This window comes from Oreochromis aureus, linkage group 19 (assembly GCF_013358895.1).
Source record: "Oreochromis aureus strain Israel breed Guangdong linkage group 19, ZZ_aureus, whole genome shotgun sequence".
In the NCBI taxonomy this organism is placed as follows: Eukaryota; Metazoa; Chordata; class Actinopteri; order Cichliformes; family Cichlidae; genus Oreochromis; species Oreochromis aureus.
In genome coordinates, this window is record NC_052960.1 from 9,716,530 (window position 1) to 9,739,824 (window position 23,295).

At 39.1% G+C, this 23,295-nt stretch overlaps 1 protein-coding gene across 2 annotated transcripts; it reads right to left on the minus strand.

Annotated features, from left to right (window-relative positions):
• Positions 1-347: 347 nt before the first annotated feature.
• Positions 348-23,215, minus strand: vps39 (VPS39 subunit of HOPS complex). Of its 2 annotated transcripts, none has more exons than XM_031736990.2 (24): positions 22,712-23,215; positions 22,443-22,508; positions 22,258-22,322; positions 22,098-22,140; positions 21,854-21,948; positions 20,621-20,719; positions 20,420-20,512; positions 19,710-19,893; positions 17,340-17,460; positions 16,532-16,652; positions 16,147-16,273; positions 15,613-15,755; positions 15,338-15,478; positions 13,936-14,077; positions 12,378-12,464; positions 11,504-11,577; positions 11,209-11,425; positions 10,100-10,228; positions 9,881-9,983; positions 8,985-9,030; positions 8,118-8,267; positions 4,492-4,626; positions 2,775-2,866; positions 348-2,395 (listed from the first exon to the last, which is right to left on the minus strand). In XM_031736990.2, exons 1-24 carry the CDS (start codon positions 22,782-22,784, stop codon positions 2,314-2,316), a joined length of 2,628 nt encoding a protein of 875 aa, XP_031592850.1. In that variant the 5' UTR covers positions 22,785-23,215; the 3' UTR covers positions 348-2,313. The 2 variants fall into 2 exon arrangements, with proteins under 2 accessions (XP_031592850.1, XP_031592849.1); XM_031736989.2 differs by having other exon boundaries at positions 16,147-16,276; positions 22,712-22,784.
• Positions 23,216-23,295: the final 80 nt, after the last annotated feature.

Consider the following 23,295-nt stretch of genomic DNA (forward strand, 5'->3'; position numbering starts at 1 on the left):
TTGTATTTGTCCGCGACACCTTAAAGGCCGGTCCGTGGCATAAAAAAGGTTGGAGACTGCTGGTGTAAGCCACAAAAATTCAGAATTATGCAGAGTCAAAATTTAGATGTTGAACATAAAAAGTAAATAAATTCAAACAAACCCATTTTTGCTGGTAAGTTATTGGTAGCTGTATCCCACACATATACACATAATTTATACTTAAGAGTCTGATGACATTTTCCACAGTGACAATATAGTTTTGGCTTCCTGCATCAACTAAATCCAAGCACTAAAAAGATTCATCACCTGCATAATGAATACGTGCACTGCAGGTGTTGAGAGTTGCTGTCACACAGGCACAAACATGAGTGGAAATGCAAGTTTATTACTGATTATAGCCAAACAGACAGACGGCACCGACCTGCTGGGTTGCTCTTCAGGAACAAATAACTTCAGTGAGAAATATGTCATCTACCCTTTTAGTCTTTATACAGTATACACTCAGTGGTACAAATATTCCCACAAAACAATACTTAAAAAACAAAAATGTGAAACAGTCTTAGCAGAGAATGTGTGCAAACCTCTAAAAGCAGAAGAAGAGGAGATATTTCAAGGAAGAAGGGATGTAGAAAATGCTACAAATGACAAGAAAGATCTTTTTTCTTCCAGTCATCCAGAAATCCAAACAACAGTGTCACTGACAACACGGACCAAGAAAAAAAAATCCCAAAACAAAACAAAACATAACATACATTCATTGCTTTAACTTTATTTATGATAAACTGGGGGAGCCTTGCTTTCATTAAATACCTCCCAGGTGGACAGCAAACAGTCATTTTAACATACTATTGCAATGGAAAAGCAAAGATCCGAGTTAACATGAACAAACAGGACAAAGTTACAACACTTAATCTGTCTTAGAGCAAACCAGGCAACAGCCTTATAAGTAAACAAACAAAGTTACAGTAGCTAAGCTGAGACTCATGGTCAGAGCAAAGGGCATAAATCAATAATATTTACATCAGTTATTCCATTAGTCTTCAAAGCAGCAAAGAAAGCCTTTAATAAACCCAAATATATTAAATTTCATGTATGACAAAGAAAAAAAAAAAAACCCAAACAAACACTGCCTGGAAAGTTTCTTTAGAAAAAAAATATTATTAACATAGTTGGAGAGAAATTTATGTCACTGAACCAACTAAATCAACCACAACATCAAAGCTACACATCACATGTTATTGATCATCTCCCGTGGCAACGGCACACCCTGACAGAAACAGTTTCTCTCTTCAGGAAAAAAACAACTTTGGAAGAGCACACGGCATAGACCTAGCTCCCAAATTCTCAAAGATCCCAGTCAGATTGAGCAGGAAGATCCATGGGGGCTGCGCCCTGTAACCCACAGGACGCACTGCAATCAAGCCCTGACGGGTCACAGCGGCACGAGGGAGGCCTAGACCGTATAAGGCAGGTGGCTTCAATGCGGTGGCTCACAGGTGAAGCAAACCAGGAGAGAAACTGGGCGAGTGCTCCTCAAGCATTACAAAGTTTAAATAAAAAAAAAAAAATTCCACGACAAAGAAGACAACAACGACAAAAGAGACATTAAAACAGTGGAGAGTGAATTTAGAGCGATAATATTTAAACTGTAAAAAACAAACGGGGAAAATATGTTAGCTGCAACAGATGATTAAATAAAACACAAAAACCACAAACGTGCTGTAAAGCTGTTTAAGTAAGTACCATCACTTGCAATAACAAGTCATGAGAGACAATCTTCAGAGTCGCAGAAGGCATTCACCAGTACTCCTGCAGAGTCTATATGGCATGTGAAGCAGTGTTGGAGGCCAACACAGCGCAACAGGAGGGAAGGGAGACTGTGTAAACCAGGCTTGTAATCATCTCCTGGTGAGTGCATGCACAACTTCTGTTGTTACAGTTGTCAATAGTGTCCGTTTTCCTCAGAGGGAATGTGTACCGTAGAGCCGTGAATCCCTTCTAGCGTTACAGCGACACATGCTTTTCAAATGTCAACGTCTACCTCGCTCCCTCTCCCTCCCCGCCTGTTGACCGACCCTGGGCATTCCTACTGCTACTTCATGCACAGAGAGAGAAAGTCATCTTCGGCTCCTGTTCTGCTCTGTGGTTTGGGCGTGACAACGGGAGGTCAACTCAGGTTAAAAATCATCTGCAAGCAAAATCCTCTGACGTGCTTTGGACAAAAGCGTCCCATTCTAAGCACTTCCAACTACCACGTGTATTTCTAGTTCACAGATGTCCAAGGAGTCGAAGAAAGGAGGGCAATTTATTATTTCTATTGAGAAGGAGATATTACTGCTCAGCGGGGCAAATGTTGCGGTCTTTGCAGCAGAAGTAATGCACCACCACGCCATTGGGATACCTGGCAAATGCACTGAAAGAGAAGATAAATAGATGTGTGAATGAATTACTACTGATTGTTACAAGCACATAAACAAGCATTAAATGAAAGCTGAAGGAGTTAGCTATGTGTACGTGGTATTAAAAGCAGCTTAAGTCTCATAAGAAAATACAACTAAATTAATAAAAGTGCATATAACAATACATAACCCCATATCAGTGAGAGTTAATGTGCCTATAAAGCAAATACATCATCTCACTTTTCAGTTTTAAGATTCAAATATTTGTCATATACTCAAATTTTCAGCAAAAGAATGGAGGAAAAAACCCAAAATCAGTGAAACAAAAATAAAATTTGAAAACCAAGTAAATATAAAACAACAGCATGCTAAATCTGAACAGGACAGTCCTACCTATTTCCTATTTTCTTCTTGCAGACTCTGCAGATCTTCTCTTCTGTAATAACACATTTAACCTGCTGGTGGAAGATCCGCTCCTCTTGCACCTGAAATCAAATGACAGGAACACAGACATTAAATCGGCTTTCTGCAGCACAGTCACTCGAAAGGTACAAAACCTCCATCTCGAACGCTCTGTCGTCCATCATTTCAGCACAAATATTCAAAAATATAGCGTGACGGATGAAGGAGCATGGACTCTCCCGCTTTGAAGAAATAATGCACAAGAAATCAAATCGTGGACATGATTTGAAGGGACGATTTCTGCCAGTGTTTCTACAGCTCCTGTTTATTTAACACTCTGGATTGGAGACCACTTCAGCTCAACCTGTCAGATTTGGACCTCATGATTAATTCTCAAATAGCTCTGGAGATGACAGACGAGCATATGAAATGTAAATATTAAAAAATATATATGTAGCACAAAGATTTCTGTTCATTTGAGATATCAGTTTAATAACTCACGCAATCATCCTAATACTTTTTTTGTATCGCAAGGAGACAAAAATGTCTTAAAGAAATATATAAATTAGGAAAAGTAAACAAACATGTGCTGTTGCTTGCATTGAATTTGCACTCACTGTGCAGTTTCCATTACTACAGCAATATTGAAGGGTTGAACCAGGCCAGCATTTAAGGTCACTAAATTGACATCTGGACGCATGTGTGCAAGCCGTTTAATGTGATGCTAATTAGCTTGCAAACTGATGTCAGCTGTGACCCTTTAAGCTCATCTTTTGTAGCAGGTATTGTTTCGCTGCTAATGCGACCATCTGCCCTGCCACTGACAGAAAGCGCACAGATATGGTTTTAAATTAATTTGTTAAGTTTAATGTGGAAACAAGCCGTTTGTGTCTGCTAATCAAGCAAAACTACTGTTGGTTATAAAACCAGTAATTCTAAAAGTAATTCCTTTTGATTTGCAGAGATCTGACAACATCATAGTTTTAGTTTGATTCTGATTAAAAGGAAACAATTTTTAAAAGATCGATTTTTTCCTTATTTAACTTTGCGGTGTCTTTTTAAAAACTGGCCACCGACAGAAGATAAGTGTTATGGAAATGTGGCTCATCTAGTTAACTACAGACATGCAGCCCATGGCCAGTCTACTGCTACTGAAATGAATCCTACTTTCATAAGGTGATTTTCTAATAAAGCACAGCAAACACAATAAAAGCAATAAAAAGAAATGCAATATTATAACTACTCTAAGAAATGGAGAATGACGTAAGAGTTCATGAGAAAAATCTAACTGGAAAACACATTTGACAAGTTTGAAAAATGTCTTTTTAGCCATTAACTGTTGCAAACTTTGACTGTCCACTGTGTTATTGATGTTACAATTTATAAAAAATATTCTTTAACTAATTTCTAAATATTCTGAGAGATCTGGGAACAAAAAAAAAGTAGGAAAACAATCTAATTAAAGATGGGGGGACTGAAAAACTCTCAGACATGCACACCTCTGCTTTGCTCAGGCGTTGTTGAACATGTCTGGACTCTTTCTCAGATGTCAGCCTAAAGTAAAAAATCTTTTAAGGAAGAGGGCAGAGGCCTAAATTCCTTGCTAGCATATATCAATGAATTCTTACTAATGGCACACACGCACAAAAAAGAAACTTAAGTATTAAAATTCAGAAGTCATTATGTGAACCCGGTCTCCAGGACTCACCCTGAGGAATTCGGCTTGCAGCAGACTTTTCAGCACCTGGTTGCAGCGCTTCCTCTGAGCCTTCTCCTCCAGGACGCTCTCCAGGAAAACCCGGATCTCACGGATCTGAGTGTTTGCTGGGAGCAAATTGATGGCCTGAGTAAAGAAAAGAAAAACAAAACACCAGCTTGATAAACACTACTGACCACACCTTGCTATTTAAAAAGGTTTCAAAGGCATAAGGGACCTCTGTGGATTACTAAATGGCAAACATAGACTTGAAAAGTATACTTTTTATAAACAGCAGTGCTGGTAATTTTCATGTTGTGGGGCAACAAATTTCAAAAGCAGCAATGACAGTGACGTGTAATAGTCATTTTCAAATCCATTAGACTTTTTATTACATACTTGTTCATCATTTCAAAGTCATAACGGCAAATCAAATCACCTCTCTTGGAAAAACTAATTTGCTGTCCCACTTTGTGTTACATGATATCCTCCAAACTTCTAACTGCATCTTCTCCTCCTTCACAACAACTAAATTACATCTCCTGCGTGCTTTTACGTGACCGTTTAGAAAAACTAAACACAATCAAGGTCTAGTTTTTCTACTGTCCTCCTGCTTGATTTAATGTAATACAATTAGTACAAATTGCCTTGTTAAACCCAAACAGCTAGCATAGAGCATAACTGTATTTTTGTATTAAACAGAGACGTGCAATAACAGACTGTGCAGTAACCTTAAATAATATGCAAATTTTGAAATAAAGCAAAGTCTTTACGATAATCAATTACCCTTCAATGATGCCACTAGCACTTACATTTTTTGTGTTTAAAGTGTTTCCATAGATCTTCCTGCCTTGTGCATTGTAAGGTGGTCAACTGCACTGATGTCTCACTGAGGGGAAGACAAAGCTCCTAGCATCTGGCTGTGGTTCTTCTGGACCTCAATTTTGTAAGTGACATCTGCTTTCAAGAAGCCAAGATTGAAGATGCACATGATTTCCTACATGAAGTCAAAAGTGCTGCCCAGGGAACCAGTGTCCACCTTAAAATCTCAAACTAATATCAATTCACCGGCCGACTGCTTTATTCTACTCACCAAGGACAGATCTACCATCAAATGCATAGAAGGCTTGAAATACCTCAGTAGTTACATTGAAATCATTTAAGGCATTAACTGCCAAATTGGTCAAGCTTAGGGAGCATCTTGCCAAGATGTAGAAGGCTCTGAGTAAAAGTTAGCCAGACTTAAAGTGTTTAAGTCATGTGTTGATGTGATCCTGCTCAGTCAGTCTCTACTGTTGCCCTTGAACAAACTGCTGAGCAAGAAATTGGATAGAAACCAAAACTGCATGCTTCGTGCCACCCTTAATATTTCCTGGAAGAGCCACATCGCCAAGGCCGTATCTATAGAACCATTCATTCATTGAGTAAATTTATCTTGCCGATTTCTTATTCATTAAAATTGTTCATTTTCATTTCGTTGGAGTACAATGAAATCTATTTTAAATAGCAAGCATGTGAGTGAAAAAATGAAAAAGTGACATAAAAACCCCCCAAAAAAACACATCAGATGTTTTGCATAAAGTTTTCTGTCATCTTGTCACGGCAAGGCAGACTCTGGGAGAAAATCCATGGGAAATGAAAGCAGGGTGCCAGTAAAGCCGATGAGGGTGTGCAGCACAGAAAGATGAGATGGAGCGCTCTGGTCTGCGGGATCTAAACCCCAAACGTGCTCATAAACCCGCAGTGTTCCTCTTGACAGTCTGATAATTTAACATATCTGTGATCTGAAATCAGCAGTGCCTTTCTCAAAGAGTCACATGTTCATTAAGTCACAGACAGAACAGAGGCTGTTCGGGCGCATTTTATAACAAGAACATAACCCAGAACAGACAAACATGCTTGATTTATGTGTTTAAACTTTAACAGAGACAAAGAGGCCTTTGAAAAGCCACGCCTCCTCTCCTTCGTGCTAAGATATTAAGAGTTTTTTGTGTAACTGTTAGCTGGATTGTTCAGAAAAAACCAAAAACTGGAGCTGCAGTCAAGATAATGTTTCAACTGAAATCATATCAAACCACTATCAACCTTACTAAAGTACAAATCTTAGAAAAAAAAAAATTGCTATTCCCAGCATAAATAACTATACTGGAGCTTACCAGTAACCCAGGCATGGGCACTTGTAGGTCTGGTTAAACAGAAAAGGTTGCACTGATGCTGAAGGGTATCCAGCATAAAATCTTTGGAAGTATGTTCTACCCCTACCCCTATGATTACCCCTATGAAGAAGAACTGCAACTGAAATCTCTATAGTATCATCATAAAAAATGAATAATAATAATAATAATAATAATAATAATGATCCCTGTGGGCAAATTACTTGTTTTTCTCTGCATTTGACCCATTCACTCAGTGAAGCAGTGGGCAGCCACTAAGCAGGCGCCCGGGGAGCAGTGTGTAGGGACGGTACCTTGCTCAGGGTTACCTCAGGGTAGCCGTTCAGTGGATTCGAACCCCCGACCTTCCGATCACGGGGCGACCACTCTACCTACTGAGCTATCCCTGCCCCGTCAGGTAAGAGTTTTTGGCAAGATTTGATAGGTTTTATAAAGGTATTGCAACACCAAGTAGGTACTTTCGGCTGCTCCTTTATTTCCCATAGAGGGTCACCACAGCGGATGGATCCATGTTTGACTTGGCACAGATTTTACACTTCATGCCCTTTCTGATGCATTTATCTAGGCTTGGAACTGGAACTACGAGTACACAAGCTAGTGAACCCCCAAGGCTGGTTTTGTGTCTCCAAGAACTGAAACAAGGATCTTTCACATGTAAGGTGAATACATTACCCACACCAGCTTATATGTCTTCTGAATTAATTTTCTTCACATCGCAGCATTTGGAGGGAGTGAGTGGGGGATTGTGAAATGATATTTTGACAAGCAAAATGGGTTACGAGCCACTTTTCAGTGTAACATCTTTTATTTAATTAACTTTTTGCTATTTTGGTTTTGGGTGCAGGTCTTTTAACAAGTTACACAAAGTAAGTTTTAGAAACTTCACCACAGATGCCTCTCAGGGGAGACCAGCACTCTGTTGGACATGTTTTTCTGCTTTGCTGAATCCTTCTGTCAAAAGGCAGCAGCTTGATTACCCCCAGCAGTGCGAGCGGCTTTCATTTTGTGCTATAAACAAACTAAATGTTTAAAGAATCTGCATTTTGTTCAGTGGCTGCTTTCTTTCTTTTTTCTTATAAATGTCACATTATTAATTTTGTGTAAGTCACTGAGTGCATGTCACTGTTAAAGCAGTTAGTTTTTTTTAACCTAATTTTAATCCAGCCTAAACAGGCCGACTCTGTCCTGGATTGAGTTAGAAAATACTTTAATTGATTGAGAGAGATGTTTATGAGTTACTGTGAAGCAAAGTGGAGTTATTTTATGTCAAGGGACTCATAAAATTCAAACTCAATTACCGTCACTATACTCTGATGGCCTCACTAGACACTAACAGAGCCTGATCTGACTTGATGCTGTTAAACATTTCATACTATACAAAGAAATAACAGAATCGCTACCAGAGACTAGGCAGCAGTGAGTCACTCTGGTGAGAAATACCCTGCTTATGCAATCACTGTGTACCTTGGTGGTGTTGAGCTTGCTGTGGTGCAGCTCCAGGACCTGCAGGGCTGCCTGGAGGTTGGCCTGAGGCTCAGATAGCTCCATCTTAATTGGCCCCAGGCAGTGGACGTCAGGAGGTGACAGGTACATTCGCAGCAGAGAAAGATAAACCTACAGAGCAGAAATACAGCTGTTAGTAATGTGCTTAGTCTAGTTTTGACTGCACTAGAGAGTACCAAAGATAAGCCACACCAAATTAGTATCTGACCTAATGTAAAATATACTCATGATCTCCCAATCTGACACTCAGTTGCAATCTTGAATTATGAGCATTATGTCAGTCAAACTGACCCTTGACCTTCTGAAAATAAATGGCAGCGCTCGCTCATTTCATCCTGTTAGACATTTTAGTGTAATGTGTCATAAACTAGCACCTTAAGTTATGGCCAAAAACCTGTTTCATGAGGTTTGACTACTAACGCTTAAAGCACCTCATCCTCGAGTCCAAGTGAACATTTCTGCCAAACATACATAAATTTAAAGAGGCATTCAAGAGAACAGGACAGGCAGACAAACAGGCCAACAGCATGCGGTCATGTCAGCTGTCACTTCTAGTTAAGTGAGGAAGAAAATTGGAAAAAAAAATGTTTTTTTGTAAAGCTGGCAATGCTCCTTGTAGCATAAATAATTCATTATAGTTGTATAGCATGTTCTGTGAACACAAATGCGCTTATCAGAAGGCAGCAAAGAATACAAACTGAAATATGTGGTCATAAAAAAATAAACATAACTTTAATAAAATCCAGGAGGACACAACAAACTCAACAAAAGAGGTAAAACCCCCCCAAAAAACCCCAACAACCTAGAATTACACTGAAAACTACTTACATCTTTATTTCCTTCCACTGAACTGTTGTAATGTCCGTGACAGTATCTGCAAAGAGCACACAGAAAAACATTAGCAAATGCATGATGATACAAAATTGCTCTTTTTAGTGCTATGATGTTGACTGATTGGACAAACACAGCACTGCAGGTAATTACACTGGCTCTGCCTTGCAGAAAATGCTGTTAAATATAGAGCTACTTTCAGCTGCTCCCTTATTCACAAGGCGTCACCCTTCAGGCAGCGGCGCATATTTGATTTGGCAAGTTTTTAAACACCGAATGCCCTTTCTCATGCAACCCCGAAGGGGTTTGTGCCTCCTGTCGGGATCAGCCCAGAACCCTTCACTTGTTGGGCCAAATATGTAAACCACTACTCACAGTCAAGGCCCTAACTATATGATAAAGCATATAGTTGGGGCTGGATCAGTGAGGGTTTCTTTTTCACTCACTATGTGTTTAGACACCACTTTTCATGTAATCATTAGTTATTAATAATCCGACTCTCTTCCACAGTATGCCCTTTTGTTCTTTGTGGTGGCAGATGCCCGCCACTTCCCAAACCTAGTTCTGCCAGAGGTTTCTTCCTGTTAAAAGTGAGTTTTTACTTCCCACTGTCCCCAAGTGCTTGCTCACAGGGGGTAATTTGATTATTGGGGTTTCTTTGTTTTATTGTGGGGTCTTTACCTTGTGATGTAAAGTGCCTCACAGTGACTATTGTTGAGATTAGGCGCTATATAAACAAAACTGAATTACACTATGGAATCCAAAATGCATATAAATATGATTTCATGAAATGACCTAAGTTCATGACTGAGTCAGGACATACTTTGACAGTTTAACATCTGTCATATTAGCTGTTGATTGGTGTTACTTTTCAGTTGTGCAGGAATACTCACTCTTCAGCCATGTGGGTGTCTTTCAAGATGTGTACATAGATGAAAAGCGCTTGCTCATGTTTACCCATACGACCCAGAAGCAGAGCCCGTTCCTCCAGCAGGCCTTAAACATGGAAACAAAAGTCAAGGATCATGGCATAGTTAAACTCACGTCTTTATTTGTACTTGCCAAGCAAACAGTAGATAAAACCTGTCATCTAAGTGTAAGCAACATCCTACCATCAAAGGGGAAGTCACTGATGAGTCTGGCAGGTTCATAGCATGTAGAAATATCCAGAAAAGTCAACAGCTTGTTCCTGAACTCTCCCAGTTCACCGTTCTCTTTCCCCGCAGGAACAGCTGAAGCCCCTACAATAACACAGCATTTTATTACAGAGATGTTCAGATAATTGGTGAGTCTGTGAAAAAACAAGCTATTTCTATTTTTTAGAATGGGTGTTGCTCTTCATATTTGTCTACAGTGGTTAATGCCATTTTGGGGGTTTTAGATCGCTTGTGATGTAGAAGAAGTAATATGAGGGTTTTTCTTACTGTTCTTTGACAAATTATAACTATATTAATGAAATAAATAAATAACCAAATTATTAAATTCCAGAAAAGGTAAATATCAAGATGATTTATCATATGCCCAAAGTAAAAATATATTTAACCACATATATTCCCAGCCTTGTACCCGACGATCACAATAAGCCTCGAGAAACTCTTTAATATTGAGGGCTGTGTGTGCTTGCATTCCAGTTTATCATGAAATGCAGCAATAGCTGGCCCAAGGATAGCGTTTTTTAAATTTCATTAGCTGTTTTTAAGATTTTTGGGGTTTTGTTTTTGTTTTTAAACAGAGTGCACATTAACGAGCATTCCTGCTTGGAGGCGCATTAAAAGGTGTTTCAAGAGTAAGAGATGGATGGACCTGATAATCAGTCCTGACACAGACTTTATTTGCAACAGCAGTGAGAGAATACTCTCTGCATGAAGAGCCAGAGTGAATCCACATGCAGTGCGGTAATGAAATCAAATGAAAATTCTAAAATACAATTAAAAAATAAAGAGTCTTTTTGAAGTTGACTTCACTTTTAAAGGGCAGGTTTGCTAGAAAGCCTTCAAAGCTCCAAGGTCACATCACCCTGCTACTCTGATGCTACAATTACACTCCTCCACATTTCTCCACAACAAAAGGAGGTTATTGTGTATGTTAACTAATAATTTATCAATGTGATATGTGCCCACAACGTAACTTATTTTCATAGTCTAACAGGAAAAAAAAGGCTAACTGTAAAACTTGTTTATGCCCAGACACTCAGTGTACTCAGGTTTATTCTTGCTCATACCTTTAGGCAGCAACTTGAGGTACTCCTTCATGAGGACTTGAACCCTGCCCAGGTAGAGTTGGATTAGCACATTGTGATACTCTGGACCCTTCTCTTCCCACACGTAAATGATGTGCTCTAAATATGGGATGGCGAGCTCCTTAAAACCATCCTTTAGAAACTGCAGCACCTTGTCTCTGGGCAAACACTCCACTTCTGTCAGGTCTTCTGTAAAGATCTGAGCAGGAAGACAGGTTTTTACTCCATTGGGTAATAGAAAGAAAGTAGTGGCAATGCATGTAAATGTTGTACCCACCTTCAGGCCATCTTCAGGACACATCTTCAGCACCCAGGGAGAAAACTCAAAGATTATACCCAGATTCTCTGCTCCTGTGTGCACAGAGGTTTTAAGATGGCTAAGTGGGTTTAACTTACAACTCAAATCATTAGGTTTTAATCAGCCTGTAAGCATTTCCGACCTCAGGGAATAATTAATTATAAGAAAATTAACATACTGTTTGACTAGACTCCAATGCAATAACATGAATACATTTATACAACTGAACAAGTTCAATACTGCACAAAACAACAAATGAGTTTTACTTCTGTGTCCTGCATTTGTAATAATAATAATAATAATAATAATAATAATAATAATAATAATAATAATAATTATAACTGAGTAAAGCTGTTTTGGATGGACTTTTTTTTTTTTTAATTGCCAATAATTAAACACAGCTAATTGAAGCAAATTAAACTGTCCCAGAGAAGCTGGAAGAGTCCACAGTTTCAGAGGGTTGTTGTTGAGTTTAAAATAACATTTACACACAGATTACTGAAAGAATTTTAAGGATTTCATTATTAATCTATCACTACGCGAGACTCTGTAACCATTTTAGTCATTACCTTATTCACCTCATAGAAATTCAAAAAGTACTACAGCAATTTAGCTGTTGAACACCCAGTAAGCAAACGGTATATAGATGTAAAGTTTCATAGCGACACAAAGGAAATAATAAAAATAATAGAATTTTTTAAAACGCTCCCATGTAATTAATCTCAGACACGCAAATCACTGCAGATCAGTTATATCCAACATCCATAATCAATCAACACAAATGTTTTCTCTGAGAATTTTCCAAAATCCCATCAACAAATTTAACAGGCTTGAGCCAGCTGTTGATCCTTACCCAGTCTTTGGAGGTACTGCACTGTTCGCTCATGGCCCTTCAGTGGAGAGTTGGCCTTGGTGGATTGGTCGAGCAGCACCTGCAGAGCTGCGAGAGTGTAAACAGGTTTGAGAAAAAGTAACGAGAGGTGAATAACAGAGGAACTAGAACAAAAGTGAGGTCTGCCTGAGTGAAAGTAACAAGATGTGATCTACTCTGCATTACATAAGTCCTCCACCAACAGAAATTGGTCGAGGCATATGCAAAGTGTTAATCTGTGTTTAGGAACAGCTGGTTTGAATTGGCAGATGCAGAGAGAGGCAGACTTGAGCAGCATCACATCACAAGCCCAAACTGCAGCAGGCCAATTAAAACCAGACTCACTCTCTGTGAGAACAGCCACAGAGTACCAGCAGAAACAAAGAGCGTTAAGGCAGCTCTGATTCACAAGGATGGCCAGCCGACCTCATGCAGGAAACCTCCTCTGAGATAATCTGTGCAACCACACCAGAATACAGCTACAGCTTATAACTTAAACATACTGAAACAGTTCCGCTCACAACGGCTTTTGTGTTTGGGAGGTAATGACAAGACCGCTGACAAAAGCAGAGCAGATCTGTGATCAAATGAGCTGCCACTTATATGGCGAACTCCAAACACAACATCCAAAGCTGGAAACAGATGTCTCGTTGCATTTTATTATTATGCATTCAGTTGTCATGCTGAGGTCTGCAACAGATAAACCACACGGACAAATCACTTTAACTGTGATGGCAGTCATTATTCAGCTCATTGACATATCTGTTCTCTGCAGCTCATCAATTCGATTCACACTTCTAACATCATTCATTTCAAAAGATATTTCACAGTGTCACTTATATTTTAAACAAGTGTATACGCATCATGTCAAAAGAGACAAAAAGAAAATTAACTTGCATGTTTTAAACACTGACAGTAATTTGAATTCTCTCAAAGATGGACATCAACCAACTAAAGGCAAACACTGAAGGTTCGGTGTACAACAAGCCATTGTTCAAGCTGTGTTTCTTGATTATAAAAATATGGAAAACAAGGGGGGGAAAAAAAACCCCGAAAAACCCATCCTCTCTTATTCCCAGTTTTAAAAAGAGAATGTCAACCAACAGGTCGACAAGCTTGAGAGAGAAATGACTTGACTTTGAACTCTCACTTGAACCAACAGCATGATACCTGCCAGTTTTCCAGAGGAGTCAAACACAGCTGAAGGTGTATAAATCTTATCCATTTCACTTGAATTATTACGATCTAAATCACACTTAATCAAATGGAATTCAAGTTGTTATTCCAAAGAAACCTCTCCCTGCAAATACACATGAAAGGATCCATGCTTTATACTCTGTTTGTAAGACTGTTTACTTTCACAGTGTGTAAAAAGAAAAAATGTTTTAAATATTTTACCTGACATCAATAATGAATACAGCAATCTCATTTATCATTATCAGAAGAAGATAATAAACAAGTACCCTAATAATACAAAGCTCCTCTAACATGGAACATTTGTCAGATTTTAGGATTTAAAGGTCAGCAGCCTGACAGTTACCTTTCTGGTGCAGGCCTTTCTTTTCATAGAGAATAATGAGCTCACTGTACTTGTGAGCCTTCTTCAGGACATACTCGCTCTCCTCGATGTGGCAATGATTGTTCTCCAGACGAAGAAGGGGGGACACGAGAGCCACGTTTGTCTGGATGAGGTGAGGATAAAAAGCAAATCACTGTTTTTGTTTCTCTTGCTATTTATTATTTAAGCAATCTGGCATGTATTCCTGGCATCCCAAACACGCACTCATACTAAACTAGCTGCAGAGGACTTTAAGGTAAATTCAGACAGTTAAGCTGCTAATGCAAAGCCCAAGCAGTAAACAGAGAAGCTTGCTTACATACATGTTATCCCACATTCCAACACAAGTTACCATTTCTCCATAAATGAGGACTGAAACTAAGTTTGCATAATAAATTCAAAGTTTTGTTTGGTTTCCCAGGTACCTACTTCACTCAATCAACACCGGACCCACAGTGCTGCAGCTGTCACGCCTCAATGACAGTCAAACTAACACCGCTTTGAACTGTGATCCAGTTTGTCTTAAGTTACTTTAAACCTGCCAATTAGCTGTAGCTGTAGCCCCTATGGCTACATATCAAGTTGCCAAATGTTGCTGCCAGTTTCTACTAGTGAGAAAACGGAAGTGAATCACATGTGCTCACAGTCATTGTCATTGAGAGTAGAGCCATCCTTTGTCAGTTTTTGGAAAGCACTCAGTATTTTATGTTGCTGACATGGCTTAAAAGAATATCAATGATCAGTTTTGGTACTGGTACTTGTGATTTCCGATACAGGACTGCATACTTAAGCAGCTTTATGTTTTATTATGCTTTGCCTGCGTTGTATTCCATCAGATGTGCAGCTATATTGTGCTTGTGAAAGAATGCCTGTATTTGTTTGTATTGTTTTGTGACATTACATAACACTGTTTATGTCTAATGCATCATCTTTACACCATATGTTTACAGTCTGTTTGCTGTTCTTTATATGGTGAAACATAAGTGAGTGTCTGGAAAAATGTTGATTAATTTCATTCAGGTTTACATTTTTAAAACATCTTAATAAAGAAGATGATACACCTGTCACTCGTTGAAGAGTTTTGTCTGCTTAGCTGTCTAAACCAGTTACAAATTTTACTTTTGAGATCACTTCCTTTTACTGTAAATGGATGGTGAAAGCAGCCAAGTTTGTCAGAGCTGATATAACTGGTATCGCAAAGTATAAACATTTGGAGTAGGCTTGCTGACAATAGCAAGCTGTTCTTTAAAGTTAAACTATGGTCTGAGGCGTGAAGGGCCAGCTTCATGCAATATTTGCCCCTGCTTAGTGTGTGCGGGCTTTCATTTATGTGAAACCTAAACTGCTTGAGATGGCTATCTTAAAAGTATTAAATATGTCTTACGTGAAGGTAACATTTTAGCAAGGTGGTATCGATGATCTGCAGGAGTTTTTTGCGGCTCTTGATGGTAGGCGTGCCCTCCATGAGAGGAGACGTCGTAGAAGGGTCAGAGTCATTCAGCTGTTTCACAAGGTGGCTTCGTTTCTGTGAGGACAGAAAAAAATAAAAATCAGGGTTTGTTTAAAAGAAAAATGCGACCAGACCTCCTTAAAAGCAAAAACCTTATCGAACTTCCATGAAATTTTCCGCTTTTCTCTGACACACAAACACACACCTACCTGTGTGAGGTAATCAATAAGAGCGAGATGCGCCTTTTCCAGCTCTGCCCCAGACAGAGCAGGCAGAGGGTTGGGGTAGTGCAGTTGTTTCCGGTAATCACCTGGGAGCAAGTCTGGATAAAGTCCAATCACGTGTGTGGGATCTGCCGAGCAAAGGAGGATAACTGTTAGAACTTTTACCTTCTTCTAGATTGATTAAAGGAAACTATGTTTTCAGTAAAATGTTTATAACACATTATTGTGCAAACTGAAATTAAAGCCCATTAAAGCAAGAATCACACGATAATAAATTCTCATATAGGCACAAGTAATAACATGCAGTGATCATGTGTATAAAATGATTCCATCAATATGCACAGTAAGCAACAGGTATGTAATTAAGTCAAGAAAAAAAGAACATACTGGGAAAATTCAGATGCCTTCATCTGAGTGGACAAAATATTTTCAAGACGTCTCAGCTATAGGCGCTTATTGCTGAGCCGTTTGTCAGAAAACAAAAGGAAAGGTGTCCCTGCGGATGGACAGAAGTCCTACCTGTGCCGAGTTTGGCAAACACCTGCATCGAGTCATCAAATCTCTTCTGGCAAAACAGATTGAAGGCATATAAATTCTGGATGTGATGTATCTGCTGCTTCTTATCACCATCCGAGTCATCCTTCATCTTCTGGCAGGAAAAAAAAGAAAGTCAACGAATTCATCACGCTACAGTAAAAAGTCCCGGATACGTCTCTCGATAGCCAGATTGCTAAATAAGGTAACCATAAACTCCAAAGTTGAAAGCATTTTTACTGTTTCGGCTTGCTGCTCCTAATCAAGATAAGTGATTTTAATGTCCCATGCTTCGAGCTAAAGCACAAATTGAATCCTCAGGAATGTAATAATGGGCTTTAATAGTAACGTGAGTGGTTTTGCTGCTCACCGCCAGCTGAAGAGCAAGCTCAAACTGTTTGTCCTGTAGAAGCTGCCGGATCTGAGTGGCTATTGACACGGGCACCAGGCGCCACACAAAGTGGTTGCTGGCAACATACACGATATTTGGCCTGTAAAAGATAAGATAAGAGGAGAAAACAAGATTAGAGACAAAAGCCTGAAGCAAAAGTGTTTTTCTTTCAAAGGATGGACCACCATTATCGGCATCATTATCATGGGAAATGGAAACCAGGAGAACCGATGAAAGCGAGGATGTTAGTTAAATGATGTTATACAAGGCAGCCAGTGTGAAAGCATCAGGAAAGGCCAGCATTCATTATCAAACCTACCAAAAGTGCCCAAATACCACTGCAGTCTTTTACACAATACTGCACCAGTAAATATTTCTGTTTCTGTTTCCAGAAAGAGCCTCTTCACAAGATCTTTTGCCATATAATGAAACATTTTGTTGATATTATTATATACAAAATATTACACAACTAATTCAATTTTCTAATCTCAAATAATACAATATAGAAATAATCTACTCATTTAGTATACCCAAATAAAATACATCATAACAGAAGAACTGTCAGGCTTAAAAGCGTGGATGACACTACATCTGAAAGGTTAAAACACAACATAGCAATTAGCTAGTGTAAGATTGCATGGAAATATACAACTCAGTGTTTTCACTCAATTCTCCATATTTTTACACTGCAAAACACATAAATCCAAGGTGTGACAATGCAACAGATTGTGATGCAAATGATCAGACTTCCATGCAAAAGTAAACTTCAGAGGTCAGCCTGCCTCACCCTGCTGAGGTGATGAAGCGGGGTCTCTGCAGCTCCACACTCTGCACCAGCAGCCTTGGCTCAAAGGTCCGTATCTCCACATACCGAGGAAGAACTGCTATGATGTAGGGAGGCTGGTGCTCTGGGAACATTAAAAAAATAACATAAATAAATATTCAGATCAACCAAAATGTTACCAATCTTTGGCAAGATAGCATTATATATAGCATATAGCATTTTGCTTGTAGCATGACCAAATCGTGTCTGGCGACACCTGTAAACTCATAATAAGAAAGCAGTGCTAACAGTATAGTTGCCATGATGTTTAAAGGCATATAGAGGGCAAATCTGATAAAAGGTGAAAAGACCTTCACACAACATCTATAATATATCTATACTTAAAGCAGGGGGCCACATTTGTGATGAGATTTCTGGTCCTCAGGGCTATACAGGAAGAAATCTAACCAGACTGCAATCAAGACAAGCCTGTGTTTGGATATGGGACGGATGACACTCACAGCAAAAAGCCCAGGCCTTCTTTTCTAAATTCTAAACTGACCAGCTCTCAGCCTCTATTGCTGCTTGCCAACGTCACTATGATGACTATTTCAAAATGAGGAAATTGCAAACTGCATGAAACCACTGCTTGGAGGCTTCATTTCCCCTTCATAATGTTTCTTTCCACATGCCAGTGAGCACAGAAAAAAAGACCCTTCAAAACAATGCACAAGCTCATCTGCATCTCTTCTGTCACAAAGTTCCTCAGACCTACGGTGTCTTAGTCACAGGATAAAAAAAGCTGATCTAAGACTGAGCTTTGTCTTCTGACATGTGGAAAACACCATCACAGCTCAGACAGCGAGGGAGGAAGGGAAGAATAAGGACAAGAAAAGACACACAGCAGCTGGATAAGAACAATGGCAGTATTTAGACAACAGGTCTGACTGATCTGTAAACTGCTGAACAAACCTGCCCAGTCACTGTGGCAACAAGAGAATAGACTATTACTATTACATCATCATTATCATCATTGTCACTGTCATTATTATTATCATTACAGAAAACCACAGGCTACATACATTTCTTTACGAGGCTCATTTACATAAAACAATAGATGGACATTCTGAAAACTTCACACAGATGCTGCCATGACCAAGTTCATTAATTAATCTCTCCATTATTAAGACAAGAACTGAAAGACTTACCTAAAATGTAACAACTAGGAAACAGAGTATTCTCAGATTATGGTCACACTTTTGCTAAAAGAATTATAAAAGAATGTATTTATATAGCACCTATCACAACAATACGTGACCTGAAATCACTTTACATCATTAAGTAGAGACCCTACTCAGTGACAGCGGAAAGAAAAAACTCCCCTTTAACAGGAAGAAATCTACCAGCAGTGCCAGAAAAGAAAAAGGATAGGGATACAAAAAACACAGACTGTAGCAGCGAGAAGACAAAAATGTAATGACGTGCAGCAGTGGTATATAAACACCTGGGGAGTGAAAAGAGGTGAGAGAACAAGCCTCAGTGTAGAGCAGCATTACTAATGGATGCTTCAGGGTCAACTGATCCAGCGCCAACTACAACCTTTCATTCCATATATGATATTTTTAAAGCCAACTGTTTTGTAGAATTTATGAGCAAAACAAAAAAGCTAAATGTCACCTCGAGAAAATAAACTGTTTAGTGCTGTGGCTTCTTTATTTGGTCTGCTGAGGTTTTCCTTTCTTGCCTGTGAAGCTCTGGGATTTTGGAGGGCGAGTTTGTTAATGTTAGCAATCAAATTTATAGAAAACAATGTCCTCGAAGAAAACAATCGATGCTCTCCCTCAGGAATTCATAAACTTAAGGAAACAACAGTGCATGTTATTGAAATGCTTCAGTTTAGTTTCTGTAAATCTCTGGATTTTTCTGAGGTTTTATTGTATATAATCCGTGAAATGAAAGTGCCCAAGAGGGAAAAAAACAAAAGGTGAACACAGTTGTTTTTCACTTGGGTAAAACAACTGCCAGGGTTACACATTTTGGCAAAACACCTTTGTATGATATCTAGAAGATGAACCCACACAGAGAATTGAGGGAGGATTTTTGGCTTTTGTTTGCAGATAGCTTTGTGCCCTTTTAACTTTCCTGTCAGTTTGTATTGATATCAAAAACAAATACACTCTAGCAAAGACATTATGAGTCAGAAATAGATAAATAAAGACTTGGATTGGGCTTGAGGTGGTGTGTGGGTTTTCCTCTCCTTCTTTCCCTTTTAACATGCTTGGATACATGACAACAAATTTTTAATATATTTTCTTCTCACAAGCTGATTGATTACATTAGACATAAAGCTTAAAATACAATGACAGCGTATCAGCTGTTGTGTCTTTTTCTTACCCATGGCTATAGGGATATCTGTCCAGTTCAGGGCACACTTCTGGGTGCACACTCCCTCTTCATTAAGCACCACAGTTAGGTCATCCTGCCCAACAGCCACCTTCCCATCTGCCAGTGGGGCAACCAGAGGTTCTAATTGTTTCCCAGTGGGAAAGAGCTCTTTTATGGAGCCACGGCCATCCATCTAGTTGACAGCAAATGCAGTTTGAATGAGTCTGTGAGATTCAGAATAAAGTAATAATATCCTAGCAGTGTTAAAATGATCTGTGAGCCTGTTATAAAGTGCTTTACAAAGACAATAAAACACTATTAGGGAGAGACATCTATATTATTAACAGACTTTCTGGATGTAGCTGATAAAACAACAGAGAGAAGCATAAAGGAAAAAGTCTTAAAATAAACACAAAGTCAAGGACAAAAAAAGAAGACAGGACCTGATTATATAACTGTCTGCTTCTAGAAAGTGGTGTAAAAAGATCACCTTCAGGTATTAGTCTAACTTCTACTCAGCAAACCGGGCACAGAGATGAACAGGGAAGATGTGAAATATGAGAAAGGTTTCTGTGGATATTTCTTTTCTTTTGACAAGGAGTTTTTCCACACTTAAAAAGACACATTATGGCTGGAAATATCATTTTAAGTTATAAATGCATAAGCGCATAAGTTGAAAAGTAAAGAAGCTGCTTGCACCCCTTTTCTGTAACACATACCCGAATGAGGTAATAGTCTCTCTTGAAACCAACACATATCGAGTTTTCACACCAAGCCATTGACTTTGGAATATCTGGTGCAGCAAAGTCCCCCTGACAGACGAAACGAAAACATTAAAGTGGCTAAATGTGTCAAAGCACTGGAAAATACTGTTAAACTTGAATCACACTATAGTGAGTCACATGTCCAGTATACATTACCTGCAGCTCATGAAACTCTCTGTCCTTCCAGTAATACAGCTGGAGTTTCTTTTTCACTGCAACACACATTCTCAGCTGTTCCTCCCCTGAGCTGGTTTGCTGAGGACAAAATATACACTTCGTGAGAGGAAATGTGAGGCTAAATGTGTGTCCAGCACAGATGAACAAACAAGACAAAATATTGCAGCTACTGTATAAAAAAAACTAAGAAAATGTTCAGGGTTTTTACATATTTAGCACAATTAAATACAAATTGTGTTCATGTCACTTCTCCATATGTATGATACTTTACTGTTTTCAAGACACCCACTGTTGTCTTAAATCAGATGACACACGCAGACTTGAACTAAGAAATCACATTGCTTTTTTTCTGTTGTTAAGTGTTGAAAGAGAAATTGAAATTTAAAATGTCATGTTAGTAAGCAGCACCATGGTAAACCTCAGATTTACTTCCCATATTGATGCCATCAGATGAAAGGCAATGAAATCCAGAGGATTATAATTACCTTGGTCCTCGATTTGCTTCTGTAAAGTTTGTGAGTTGTGTGAAAAAACATTCAAAAGGCTACTAAAAACAGTGAGAAGTAGGATGAATGGTCGAGGCATGTTTAGTTTGATTTTGTTTTGCTTGTAAGCCATTATACTCTAATTTCCCCAGCCACAAATAACTCCAGACTTAGAATTTAGTTCACTTTTGTCTTAAACGGTTCACAAACTTGCAGCTGTATGTCTATCAGTATACACAACTATTCAGGTGAAAACTGTTTTCACTTTCATTTGTAATGGGAAGCAATGTGTGCATGAATATGACTGCAGTAACAATACCACTACTAGAAGGAGAACTGGATACCGGACTAAAAGAAACCACCAGCTCACATCAACAAAAAACGTGTTTGACTGCAAGACCAAAAAAGGTTAAAGACTAGCTTCCAAGTCTTTATTCTGCTTTAGCCCCCTACATTTCCCTAGGAGGTTGCTGCTCTGTTGTCCACATAGTTAAGACATCATGGGAAAAACCTCATAAATTTTTTTTTTTTTTTTTTTTAAAGAGAAGAACCTAATCCTGTTTGAAGCTGGAAGTCCTGTCTGCCTCTGTTCTAGAATTATAGTCCAGTTTTTTTTTTTTAAATGCAATACCACAAGTCACCACTGGGGAAAATTGACAGCTTATAGGTCTTATCTTCCCTCTCTTACCACATGCTGAGTTGCAGAAAACAGGGGTCTATTACTGACCTGCAAGTCACATGCAAAGAGTGTGGCTCCTTTGGCTTTGGATACCACAGTGATCTGCTGGAAGGTCAGGAGGTCATGGACATGGATGTTGTTCTCTGTGGGGATATTTAAATCGGTTTGTTTAGTTGTCATGATAATCAAGAACTGATATTAGTTTGAAGCCTTTACAAGCCCAAGGTTCCCCCAATTTTTGCTTTACATGACATTTTAACTCTGTAAAAATATATTGCTGAGAGAAACTTACCCAGGAGACTGACAAGAATTTTGTACTGTGAGACAACATAAAGCTGGAGAAAAAAAACACAGTTAAAGAGATAAACACACATAAGCTGGTCAACAAACAGAGGCAAACAATTTTAATTAAGATCTAAATTTGCGGTTAAGCGACTAAAAAAGTCAGATACCTGCTGAATCTTCTTTGAGAAGTTCTTGTTGGATTTTTCCAGTGTGACCTCAAACCGGTTGCCTCCTAAGATAAAAAAAGAAATGTGTTCATCAGAATTACTTAAACTGGTATTTGAAGCGTGCAACAGAAAGGTAAACCGGTCTCCAAATGGATAAGGAACCACATCCCCTTTGGTCTCCATACCTGCATCCTTCTTTATTCGGTACAGAAGGAGATGGCCTGGTTTTGTTCCTACAAGCAGCCAGTCCTCTGTAAGGAAGTCGGTACAAAAGATGCGGTCAGTTAATTTCAGACATAACATTTTCACATAAGTCTGAGATGTTACCTGCGTTCAGTGGTGAAAAAACTCATGACTTCTTGACAACTTAAGACTGCAGTTCGATAAACAGGGGTACTATTTCAGTGTCACAAAATTAAATAGTAACCGTGGGACCAAAGTGTTAACAACTCACCCCAGGCCGCAAGGCAGTCAATTTGAAGAGGAAGCTTTTCCAGAATAGGTACAGGCTCATATGCGTCGTGCATCTTGAAGCAATGCTGCTAATTCAATCTCACACACCCCTCTGATATATCAATCCCACACGGGGCTGACGCCTAATCGCTGATAAATCTGTCAGGGGGTACAGCTTTACATGTCGCCATAAACTAACACAGTTCAGTTTTGCTTTTTCGGAATAGCCAATACGGAGAACTGATTTGGTAATGCAATGCAGTTTGGCTTGTTAGCCACCTTCCTCCCTGACCAAAACAACAGCTGATCGTTAGCCTTTAAGCTAAGAAGTGAGCAACTATCGGTTCCCTCTCACTGCAACTGAAATCTGAGCGAAGACTGTAAGTTAACGACCAGCGCAACTGCAATTAACCTAAAACGTTTAACCACAAACGCTATATAAACCACAGCAATTAGTTTTCGTTAGCCATGTAGCTTCCTGCTACTTCCTTAGTTGTTTTGAACACGGCTGCGCGAGCTGCTGGGGTTTGACAGGCACGTGACTGAAGTATGTGAGCTCACGAGGAACGCATTAAAGGCGCAGTG